The sequence below is a fragment of the Podarcis liolepis genome (assembly GCF_965112155.1).
Source record: "Podarcis liolepis genome assembly, chromosome: 11".
NCBI lineage: Eukaryota > Metazoa > Chordata > Lepidosauria > Squamata > Lacertidae > Podarcis > Podarcis liolepis.
In genome coordinates, this window is record NC_139565.1 from 7,728,040 (window position 1) to 7,740,588 (window position 12,549).

General features: G+C 44.0%; 1 protein-coding gene and 1 long non-coding RNA gene across 7 annotated transcripts in view; one reads left to right on the top strand and one right to left on the bottom strand.

The window, feature by feature from the left end:
- The window catches only part of AUH (AU RNA binding methylglutaconyl-CoA hydratase), a 38,136-nt gene extending 31,954 nt beyond the window's left edge, over window positions 1-6,182 (bottom strand). Inside the window, exons 1-3 of one of the 3 annotated variants that reach the window (XR_014516951.1) lie at window positions 5,837-6,143; window positions 2,522-2,589; window positions 2,352-2,439 (exon numbers count right to left, since the gene is read on the bottom strand). Coding sequence is in view for 2 of the 3 variants with exons in the window: in XM_083465023.1 (XP_083321149.1) it covers window positions 2,352-2,439; window positions 2,522-2,589; window positions 5,837-6,110 (430 nt within the window). In the remaining variant the exon portion in view is untranslated. Of the gene's footprint in view, window positions 1-2,351; window positions 2,440-2,521; window positions 2,590-5,836 lie in introns of all 3 variants that reach the window. The other 2 variants (XM_083465023.1, XM_083465024.1) reach the window with 2 other exon arrangements.
- Window positions 6,183-6,217: 35 nt separating this feature from the next.
- The window catches only part of LOC310688499, a 41,448-nt gene continuing 35,116 nt past the window's right edge, over window positions 6,218-12,549 (top strand). The window contains exons 1-2 of one of the 4 annotated variants that reach the window (XR_014516963.1): window positions 6,218-6,354; window positions 10,117-10,391. This is a non-coding gene — a long non-coding RNA (uncharacterized lncRNA). The remainder of the gene's footprint in view (window positions 6,355-10,116; window positions 10,392-12,549) is intronic. The other 3 variants (XR_014516964.1, XR_014516965.1, XR_014516966.1) reach the window with 3 other exon arrangements.

Here is a 12,549-nt window from a genome sequence, read left to right on the forward strand (position 1 = left end):
TTCGTCTTGCGAAGCAGCTCAAAAAAGGAAAACCCTTTCGTCTAGCGGGTTTTCCGTCTTGCGAGGCATTCGTCTTGCTGGGCACCACTGTACAACAATTAGAAGGTAATGCCATACACCCCTTAACTCAATTGCCATAACTCTTTTGTGAAGGCAGTTGTCAGGAGGAAGTATGGTGAGCTAAAACAGAGCGGGGTAATCTTGGCTCTGCAGTGGCTATCAAACTCCCAACTCTCTACAGCCAAAATGTTAAATCTCAGGATGGCCGGAGTCATAGTCTAACATCAGGAAAACCATAAAATCTCAACCCTGGACTAAAAGATTCCTTTTGGTTTCTATAAGGGTGAGTCATGGGCTGCCGCAGGGTGTCATGGAGAGAAGAATGAGTCATCAAAAAATAAACCAAGATTAGTACCAGGTGGATGGAACTCTTCATGTAGATACCACATAACCCTGAAAAACAACCTCTGACCACAGGGTTCCAAGCATTATGATATTGAGAGGGGTACATTTGCGGGCAACATATTTTTTTAATCTAAAATATAAATGGTAAAGAATAAGGCCATCCTAAAGTATAAATGAGATATGTGTCAAAGTTACAAAATTTATCCAAGCAACAAAACAGACTTTGTTTCAAATTTCATTTTTAAAAGTTTTCCCTCAGGAAGAGCACTCCCTAACAGCTGTTACAAGCTTCTGTACTTACAATTAGAAAAGGCTTACTGAAATGAACACCAGCTACTGAAGTATTTTTACCTAGTCTAAAAACAAACCACTTGTCCGCATAATGGGAAAAAACATTATGCTTTGTAGACCAAATGCACGTGTACGCATAATTAAGTGTGACTCAAATGTTTCATATAATCATCCCACTCACAGTACTGAAATAGCTAATACATATATTAAAAACCAAAGATGGCAAAAAATCTAATGATGCTTTTCTTCTGCCAAGAGAACATAAAAAGCATGTTTAACAAGTGAAAAATAAAAATAAAATGAAAGGCATGTGTCAGAACTTGAAAAAGTGGCTTTTATCATTTTTCAATAATACATCATATCTACATCAGGAACTTGCAGCAGGCAACATTTTTTAAAACAAATTTTAAAATTAAAATAAGCTAGCTATTTGTACCGTAGCAAACCATATGCCCCTTTCACCAAAGCAACAAAACTCAATCCATTTCTTATCTTACCAATCATCATTACTTCAGTGCTGGCTAATTAGCCTTCAACTAATTAGCTCAAATTAGCCCCCCTCCTATGACCTAAAACTGAGTATACAATGTAATGAAAGGCTTTTAATCAGATGAAAATGAAATTAAATAGAGTCTTAATACCTGATAGTCACTTATCTCCTCCCCACCTCAGTGCTACATGATTTTGTCCAATAGCCCTACAGCTATTAAATGATCTGGTGAGGTGTTGACTTTCTGTCCATTTTCAAACTTATTCAGCAACACCACAGCAAACAGATGCCCTTCACCTCCAGTAGATAACAAATGTCCCCAGATGAGCACCTGCACCCGTCTGACACAAAGTGCACTCTGCAAAATGAACCAACAACACAGCCACCATAGCACTGCCATTTATCAACAACCCACTTGGACACATGGCTTTATCCAAGCCTTCCAGCTTCAAAGAGCTACTAGTATACAATGTCATAGCAGCAACACAGAATACATATCTGAACACAGACTCTCAGCACACTTTCATAATGGCACAATGAACATGGTATTTATAAAGTAATAAAAGTATGCAATCATGTGTTCAGTTCACAATACTTTTCATATGAAACGTGCAACAGATTTATCAGTATAAACAACTATGAAAATTCTCTCCTATACAGTAACTGGCTAAACTGAAAATAGCACGAGATAGTGTTCAAGAGCATGCATGCATTCTGGTTTTGAATGCTTGATGTCAGGTACTGTGATGAATTTTCTGTATTTATCAATGCTATTGATCTTTAATAACTGTAAATTTTGACCATAAATAATACTCAATGGGAGCAAACTTGAAAATGTAGTTTATTTAGTATTAATCAATAGAGAAACTGATCAACTTAGCTTAGAATCATTGCAGACCAAATAATATGTGCTCTCAACACACTGCCAAACATACTCGACTATACAACAAACATATAGAAACATCCCCATCAAAAAAAATTCTAAGACCTTCTGTGTCACTGAAAATTATAGCACTTTATTTCTCTAAGGAGTACAGCAGATGTTATATAATTAAATAAAAATCCAAAAAGGCTGAATTTGCTAAAATAAATTTTGGAGTCTCAGTCATTTCTACTGATTTTGATTATGTATTTCCAAATGGATAATAAAATTAAACTTGCATACCAGCACAAAACACCCCAGGAACTTCACTTCGGAATATAACCGTCCGTACTTTTTTGTCACTTTTCAAAGCTTCCATAACTTTTGACATCTATAGAGAAAAGGTGTGCAAATTATCAACACTTATTTTCAACACTTCATGTTCATAGAAGACTAAATATTCATCCACTTACCATTTTTACAAGGTTTTTATTAAGTGCATTTTTTGCATGTGCTCTGTTTAGTCCAAGTACTACAATTCCTATATACAGGAAGAAAAAAATAACTGAAATCAGTAGTGCGCATAAGGTTTATCCCACATTTTTAAAAATGTACCTATGTTATCTACTAACAAAAAGCCAGCCTATTTAGTGTGAATAACTGTTATTTAGCATGAAACATTATTATCTCTCTAGTTGATCTATGTTAGTAATTGCTAGAATTAAAACAGATCCACTAAAACCCATTGATTTTATAGAGTCTACTATGAGTATGATTTTGGAAATTAGTGCACTAAAATATTTGAAAACACTCTTCTTAAACACCAACAATAGGGGTTTTTTTGAAAATTAGTTAACTACTAATTCTTTATCACTACAACAAAGCTACTGTGTACACTAACAACAGAGTTGATAATGTTAAGTCAACAGAAAGCAACAGGCACTGACCATATGGCAATACATTTGTCCATGTTATTTTTAAATGCAGAAACATTTCAAATAACCTGCCTAACCAAAAAGAATTACTGTTTTTAAGACACAGTAACATCCGGCAAATTTAAGGGGCAGTTTAAGGAGAGATTATAAATTTGGGCAGTAACAGAAAGAGCTCCTGGGTAGGAGTGGTTGGGTGATTACAGTGAGACTGCAAGCTGAAGTACGCTTACTAGAGAGTAAGTCTCATTGAACTCAGTGAACTTCTAATTAAACATGTTTAGGATCACACTGTTAATAGATAAGATTCAAGAGTTTTCCTTTTCCTCCCCTCCTCTCATGCATTTCTTTGGGCTTTCTAGATAAAAAAAACTATGGTTATATTAAACACATATTAGCCAAGCTACTGGGCTATGAATCTAAAAATGCATAAAAAACTATTCATCCATATAAAATTTCAGTATGTGAAGTTTTAGTTACAGAAGAATGTAATAAGCACTATTTCACTAACCCTAGGGGTTTTCCTAGGGACAAAGTCTACAAACTCCATCACTGCATTTTATGTGGTGGGTTTGCTGGGGTCACATAGATTTACTCCTATATATGCATTGTGTACTTGAGTCCTTTTATTCCATATGAATACAGAAGAACACTGTCCCAAACAACAGGATCAAAACTCCCCCACATTTCTGAATCAAACAACTATTCAACCAATACTGTGCCTACAATGTATGTTTTCCTCTAAGTAGCTAATACCACTGGACACAGCATGCATTAGAATTTAAACTCTCCTCTACATTATGTACTTTGGTTCCAATCCTCCCACCTACTTTTAGCAGAAGAAAAATGCATCAGGAATGGTCAAGCCTCTAAGAAGAAAGTCAAAAGGTATAGGAATGTTTAATCATGCCTTGAGTTCAGAATCCTCAACTGCCTCAGTCACTGCAGCAGTAAAAGTACTGAAGTGGCAGAAGACAGTACAATCAGGCTGTGGCACGTTCAAAGAACATCATTAGGAAATTGTGATTCTCACTAACTTTAATTTCCTTCCAGTTGTCCAAGGTGCTCAAGCCAGAACACATAATTGTGCATCCTCTTGACAACCCTGCGAGGTAGATTAGGCTGGGAGATACTGATTGGCTCAAAGCCACCGAGTGAACTTCAAGTGCAGTTAGGGAGGGAGCTGACTCCAATCTTTCAAATCCTCATTCAACAATCCATCCCATATTGGCTTGGAGAAGTGATAGCAGTTCCTCACCCTTTATTACGAGTTGTCCCACAAGTGGCCAGATTATGCTTTCAGATTTTAATACAGTATTGAATTGAAAATTTGAAGCACAAGCCTACTGATATTTACTCAGAATTAAATCCCATTGAGTTCAAGCTGCTTACTCCCAAGGTGTGCACCATATTACAGCTTTAATGTGCAAAATACAGAACTACTGTATTCTACAGAATTAGGTAAAAGGTAAAGGTAAAGGACCCCTGGATGGTTAAGTCCAGTCAAAGGCAACTATGGGGTTCCGGCACTCATCTCGCTTTCAGGCTGAGGGAACTGACGTTTGTCCACAGCTTTCCGGGCCATGTGGCCAGCATGACAAAACTGCTTCTGGCGCAATGGGACACCGTGATGCAAACCCGAGCGCATGGAAACGCCATTAACGTTCCCACTGCAGTAGTGCCTATTAATCTAAATGCACTCGTGTGCTTTCGAACTGCTAGGTTGACAGGACTGCCTAAAACAGTGTTTCCCAAACCTGGGTCTCCAGCTGTTTTTTTTGGACTACAATTCCCATCATCCCTGATCCTGATAATTAGGGATAGTTATATTCCAAAACAGCTGGAGACCCAGGTTTGGGAAACAGTGGTCTAGATCAGGCTTCCTCAACCTCGGCCCTCCAGATGTTTTTAGCCTACAACTCCCATGATCCCTAGCTAGCAGGACCAGTGGTCAGGGATGATGGGAACTGTAGTCTCAAAACATCTGGAGGGCTAAGGAAGCCTTGTCTAGATCTAGCAGCAGTGCAAATGAGAATCTAATGCTATCGCTGTGGGTTAAACCACAGAGCCTAGGACTTGCCAATCAGAAGGTTGGCAGTTCGAATCCCCGCAACAGGGTGAGCTCCCGTTGCTCAGTCCCTGCTCCTGCCAACCTAGCAGTTTGAAAGCACGTCTGAGTGCAAGTAGATAAATAGGTACCGCTGTAGCGGGAAGGTAAACGGTGTTTCTGCGCGCTGCTCTGGTTTGCCAGAAGCGGCTTATTCATGCTGGCCACATGACCCGGAAGCTGTACACCGGCTCCCTCGGCCAATAAAGTGAGATGAGCACCACAACCCCAGAGTCGGTCACGACTGGACCTAAGTCAGGGGTCCCTTCACCTTTACCTAATAGTGACTCCCAAAAGGTGCAATTAGCATCCTGAACTTCTATCCTGCCCTGGGCTCGTGTCTATGTGTGCGTGGGAACTAGATAACCAAGTGAAAATAAAATGAAATGAAATGAAACAAGCCCCTTCGAACACAACGACAGAACTCAGCATCCACTGGAACTCATTTGGGGGAATTGAGCTGCGCATGAGCAGTGGAGATGAACAAACACGCACGTCGCTGCCCCCGTCCTCCCCCCCCCCCCATTTAAAGGGCCAGCCGCCCCACGTCATCATCTCTAATTTGACAAGCCGGTTGGCGCGTCAGGAGGAATTTCCGCAGCGTGCGAACGGGCAGAGCTCAACGGAGCCCGAGGGAAAAAGAAGCGCCTCTGCGTTACGTTCACACACGCTTTCTTCCTTCCCTGGGCGTCAGAATTCCTTGACACGTGCCGACGAGGATCCAGCCCCTCCCCCCCCGTCATAGTCACCTTTGTGCTCGTCGTCCAAGTAGCGCACCCGCAGCTCCTCCTCGCCGCCCGCTTTCGCCTCAGAACTGTAGCCTCTCGCGGCCGAGGGCGGCAAGGCCGTGAATCCCCTCAGAGGCCGCGAGAGAGAGCAAGAAGAAGACGGCGAGGAGGAGGAAGCGGACGACGACGAGGAGAAGGAAGACGAAGCGGCGGTCGCCACCGCGGCCAGACCCGCTCGGCGACGCTGCAGGAGGCTGAGCGTCGCCGCCGCCGCCGCCGCCACAGTCGCCGCCATGTTGCCTTGTTTACAAGCGCGCGCCGGGCAGAGGCGGCGGCGGCGGCCTCTCCGGCCTTCCCATTGGTAGCGCGCTCGCCACGTGGCCTCCTCGCGGCGGCACGTGATTCCTCCCCCCTCCCCACCCGAGCGCGCGAAGTCGGAGCGTTCCGTCGTCGGTGCTCCGTTAACCGTCGTCTCCTCAGTGCTTCCCGCCAAGAAACGGCGACCTCAAGTTAGCCAGGGCTTAGGGGGCCTTCCTCAGGTAGCTTAATCGCGGGGTTGTTTGTTCGTTTTTATCCACCTCAGCCGACGCGGTGCGGTTTTGGTAGGACTCGCCCAAAGTCCTCCAAAGAAAAGCCCCCTTCCATGGTCACTTATTGGGGGATGGGGCGGGAATGGGGCCGCGGAAGGTGAGCCTCTGTTCCTGTCAGGATAGCTGCTGACTCCACATCCTTCCCCCAAACTGGAAGCGTAGGAACGAAGGTCCCATCGGCTCCAGTAACAACAACAATAATAATAATAACACCGCCGCCACCACCAATAATAATAATTTTATTATTTGTATGCTGCCCATCTGACTGGGTTTCTCCAGCAATAATAATAATAATAGGAGCCAAGGTCCCATCAGCTCTAACAACAACAATTTTATTACAGTGGTACTTCGGGTTAAGTACTTAATTCGTTCCGGAGGTCCATTCTGCTGCCGCGCCGCCGGAGCATGATTTCTGTTCTCATCCTGAAGCAAAGTTCTTAACCCAAGGTACTATTTCTGGGTTAGCAGAGTCTGTAACCTGAAGCGTATGTAACCTGAAGCGTATGTAACTCGAGGTACCACTGTACTTGTATGCTGCCCATCTGACTAGGTTACTAGGTTACCCCAGTCGTCACAACAACAACAACAATTTTATTACTTATATGCTGACTCCACATCCTTCCCCAAAACTAGAAGTGTAGGAGCCAAGGTCCCATCGGCTCGAATTATTATTATTATTAATAATAATAATTACTTGTATGCTGCCCATATGACTGGGTTGCCCCAGCCACTCTGGTGCGGCTCAACATAATATTTAAAAAAATAGGTCAGGGGGCCAGTCCCTGCAAAGTTGATGGGCATTACCATTCAAACGGTGTGTGCACACTGCATCATGGGGTTGATTGTGTGGGGCTGGGCTTACTTGCCCCCCCCCCATTTTATTCAAGTTGGCACCCCGACTGGAAGATATTCTTCCTAATCTCGGGCATAAAGAAGGAGGGCTTTGGGCATTCCTCAGGTAGCTTAATCAGTCATGGTTTTGTTTGTTTTCCCCACATCAACTGACGCAATACAGTTTTTGTATGACTCGCCCAAACTCCCCTTTTCCAGAAAAAAAACCCCTTCCGTGGTCAGTTAAGAAAAAATAAATACCGTATTTTTCGCACCATAGGACGCACTTTTCCTCCTCCAAAAATGAAGGGGAAATGTGTGTGCGTCCTATGGTGCGAATGCAGGCTTTCACTGAAGCCTGGACAGTGAGAGGGGCCGGTGCACACCGACCCCTCACGCTCTCCAGGCTTCGCACACCTCTCCGCAAGCAGCGGGAGCGCTCCCGCTGCTTGCGGAGACTTGCCTGCATGTTGAAGCCTGCACGCGCTGAGATCAGCGCGTCCAGGCTTCGCGGACCTCTCCGCAAGCAGCGGGAGCGCTCCCGCTGCTTGCGGAGAGCTGCCTGTTTGGGGGCTGGGGTCGGGGGATGCTCGAGCTTCCCCCGCCCCAGCCCCGCGCCTGGGAGGGAAATAATTTTTTCCCCTTTATTTCCCCCCCAAAAAACTGGGTGCACCCTATGTTCCGGTGCGCCCTATTGGGGATGTTGGAGGTGAGCCTCTCTTCCTGTCAGGATAGCTGCTGACTCCACATCCGTCCCCAAGCGTAGGAGCCAAGCTCCCATCGGTAATAATAATAATAATAATGATGATGATGTTATTACTTGTATGCTGCCCATCTGACTGGGTTGCCCCAGCCACTCTGGGCAGCTCCCAACAGAATATTAAAAAAATAGGTCAGGGGGCTGGTCCCCGCAAAGTTGATGCGCATTCAAATGGTGTATGCATGCTGCATCATATGATTGATTGTGTGGGGCTGGGCTTACCTGCCCCCCATACTTTATTCAAATTGGCACCCTGACTGGAAGATATTCTTCCTAATTTCATGCATAAAGAAGGAGGGCTTTGGGGCCTTCATCAGGTACCTTAATCAGTGGGGTTTGTTCAAGTCAGCAGGGTTTCTCAAACTGTGGTTCCTCTTCAGCTGTTTTGGGACTACAACTCCCCATCATCCCTGTCTAGCAGGGCCAGTAGTCAGGGATGATGGGAATTGTAGTCCTAAAGCAGCAAGTTTAGGAAACCCTAATGTACTACCATTTTGGCATGACTTGCCCAAACTTTCCCTTTTTGAAAAAACCCCTTCCATGGTAAAAAAAGAAGAAGAAAAAAGAGGGTGTGAGAGGTGAGCAGTAAAAGGTTTGGCCTCTTCCTGTCAGGATAGCACAGACTGACTCCATAACCTTCCCCCCAAACTGGAAAATATTCTTCCTAATCTCAGGCACAAGAAGGAGACTGATTATGATTTGTTTGGTCTGATGTATAGTTTGGTCTGCCCCCTCTTTTCTTCCCAACCCTATACTGCATATAACACCAATGTCTCACAACAAATGTAACTGAAGAACCTGAAGGGACAATGCATGTGCTTTTGAAAACAAGGAGGAAGTATTACTTTTTAAAAGAAGAAAAGGAGTGTGTGGCAGCCCCCAGTATTTAAAGAGCCCCCACCCCTATTACATCACTAGAACTAGAACATACAGTGGTACCTCGGCTTAAGTACTTAATTCGTTCTGGAGGTCCGTTCTTAACCTGAAACTGTTCTTAACCTGAAGCACCACTTTAGCTAATGGGGCCTCCCGCTGCCACCGCGCCGCAGGAGCCCAATTTCTGTTCTCATCCTGAAGCAAAGTTTTAGCCCGAGGTAATATTTCTGGGTTACCGGAGTCTGTAACCTGAAGCGTATGTAACCTGAAGCGTATGTAACCCGAGGTACCACTGTAAACCTATGAAACTAGAAAAGAGCAAAAATATCAATGTTTGGTCCAAATCTGCACCCTCCCTAAAGGAGACTGTATGGATGATTCACTAAATGATTGTAGGATGTGTACCTGAGCTTTTGGCCTCAAATTCTCTTTATCTTATATACTGCTTTATTACAAAAATGATGACTAGACTACTGATCCTAAACTGGATAGTTAGTTGCCCAACCACCCCTCCAGAACCCACTTCTCTCAACTGCCTCACATTCAAACTCCCTTTCAAATCCGCATCCAATCATCACTCACCACCAGAATTCTACACTCTCTTTCTCCCCCTCCCTCCTTAACATTCCCATAATAATTCTGATACTATTAGCTTAATAACCCTATTACATTCAATATTTTATACATGTTACTCCGTATAACCATACTGTTAGAAGCACTTGAGCTTCCCACTCTTGTTTCCTAGGAAATGGGGGTGAGCAAACTGCAGGTTCTCCATCCTTGTTTTAAAAACCAGATGTCTTCCCCCAAATGATCCTGGGAATTGTAGTTTGTTAGGGGTTCTGGGGATTGTAGGTCTATGAGAAGGAAGCCACAATGGCACGAATCATTTCGGGGGAAGTCGTGCTTTAAAGGTGCATTGGATGCTCTTTAGAACATAGCATCATAGAATTGTAGAATTGGAAGGTACCCCAAGGGTCATCTAGTCCAACCCCCTGCAATGAAGGAATCTCAACTAGATGACCCATGGCCAATGGTCATCCAAGTACTTCTTAAAAACCTCTAAGGAAGGAGAGTCACTGCTTCAGGCCCTAAGGCCCTCTGGAGCTGGAGAAAACAAGCTTGCTCCATGTGACAGCCCTTAGGCGTTAGTTATTGAAAGGGCTGCATGGTGTGGATCTCATATCAGTGTTATGTGAGTGTAAGCAACACATTTCTCTCTCCCCTTTCTCCACACTATGCAGAATTGCAATGGTAACCAGAAGGCTGGAGTTTGGAGCTCAACCAGGGCTGACTGTGGGCAGGATCCTTGCTTAGCCAGGGCTTTGAGTAGATGGCCCTTGGGATCCCTTCCAACTCTGCCATGCTATGATATCAACCAGCTAAAGGAACAAAAAGATGCTTCTGAAACATTTGGAAATCATAGGAACACTCTCCTCGCCAGTGGCTTCTAGCCAGAGCTTGCATCTTCCTTAGGAGAGAGGCAGTCCAGAACAAGGGGGAAAGGCTCAGAGTTCAGGTAGGTGGAAATGCCAATTGAGTGCCCTATACTATAGGAATGCTTCCTTCCTGTGTCTGCCACCGTCATGCGCCAGACTGGTGCTAGCATGGCTGGCCAGGTGCCTGCTGGTTCATCCATTTTCTTTGCAGGGAGGGAGCCTTTCCCCAGCATATACTTTGTTCTGGCAAATCCCTGGAAAGATGTGATAACGCTCAGGTACTGGGGCAGAGGGAAGGAAAGGGTCCTTGTGAAACACATTTGGGGAGTGTGTGGTTTCCAGCAAGTGCTTTTCAGAAGCATTGTTCTCTCCAACAGGGAAGGCTGAGCATAGCCATCACGGCTAGTTGCCTTTGATAGGTCTCTATGCAGTTGTCTAGCCCTCTTTGAAAGCCATCCCATCCAAGATGCTCTTGTGGTGCATCTGATTCTCCTATGCTTCCTTGCTCCTGCAAAGAGATGACTGTTGTGAGGTCCTTTGGTTGACATCTATCTGGGCTGGAAAATATTAAAGAATCAGAGGACTAGAGAGCTTCCCTTGAAGCACAACTGATCAAAGGCAGACAGATCTGTTAGCATCTTGATAAAGATGCTCAAATGTCTAAGGATGCTATCATACCCCACAAGCGTCTCAGAAAAGCTCCCAAGCTAATGGAGAAGAGAGCAGTTAAGTGGTCAGTGGGGCTCCAGGTTGCTCTTTCTGGATCCCACCACAGCCCTTCCAAGTTGCCAAAGAAATCAATGTCACAACAGTTTTTTCCTTGCACCTCCTCCCCATGATCCCTTCTCAGACATGCTGTGCCTGAACCAGCAGATCCCACCAAATCAAGTAATCGAGGACCCAGTCAGAAAAGGAGTGTGCACAGTCATACCAGAAATAAGCAAAATAACTAAACAGGTATGAGAAGTCACCCCAGAACTGGCCCTACTGAACACGTTCCAAGATAACAATGCCAATTCACACTAGAAAGAGCTCATAACCCACCGACAGCATACAATTGAATCTTCCTAACTTAACCCGACAACCCCCCTCAAACAAATACCACTGCAGCCAGCCAGAGATGATCAACCACACCCTAGGGCACCCCAACCTCTCTCCCCACCAAGGAAACATAACAAGCGAATACTGTAGAAAGAGAACTTCCCCAAGTGATTCTGACAGAAAAACCCCAAGCATACACTAAATAAAAGAAATTGAACTTTGCCACCCCAGTCCCTCTCTCCTGTCCCGTCCCCCCCCCCCCGCCGCCCTCTGAGCAGAGGACTGAGCCATGCATTGCAAAAATGTTGTTCTGTGTTTTGCTGTGTTGTGGCTCCAGTGAAACAATCGTTTCTTTTCTGTTGGTTGGACTGCTTTGTTCCTTGACAGAAAAAAGGTGGTTGGGATAAAAATAGTTTTTTGTTGTTTTTTGAAGGGAGAAAAACTGCATGAAACTAGATGCAAATGCTCCTCACATTTTAAAATTTTTGGGTGTGGGTTTAGCTCTTTTGGCAATGGATGTGTAGGTGTAAACAATGTATGAATTCAAAAAGTTATATCATGTATGAAGTCAGTCTTGTCTGGAAATCATACATGGGTCCTCTTGCATAGAAGCACTTTCCCTGACCATAGATGTGCAGAGGATAATTGATGTTTTTAGCAAGGCAACAATGACACTGTGCACATGTGTAATGGCACCCTTTCCTATGTAAGAAACAAAGTTGTGAATTTCCATGGGGCTGCCTACTACTTCAGCTTTATTTGCACTTTTCTTTGGTGTTGGAAAATGTTTAATTGCAGCTAAGCATGTGCAGTTTAAAATATCCATTGTTCATAATGTTACAGTATGACAGTATGCAAGTAAATTAATCCATAATGTATATAATTTACAGCACAATCCTATACACATCTTCTCAGAAGTAAGTCCTATTGGGCTCAATGCAGTTTACTCCCGAGTAAGTGGGATTACAGCTGTAACATATAAAGTATTCATACAACCAATTAATAAAACATATTTTTGTGTATACTGAATATTCTTGATAATACTGTACACACTGTGAATAATACATTTCTTTGTCAGAGAATAATCCCCCAGAAAAGCCTGCTGTATGTTGCTGTTTTTAGTGTCACATTGCAGTTTTCAAAATGCCCAGCAACTCCTCCTGTTGCACTGGCATTTCAAGTATGAGTCAGAAGATT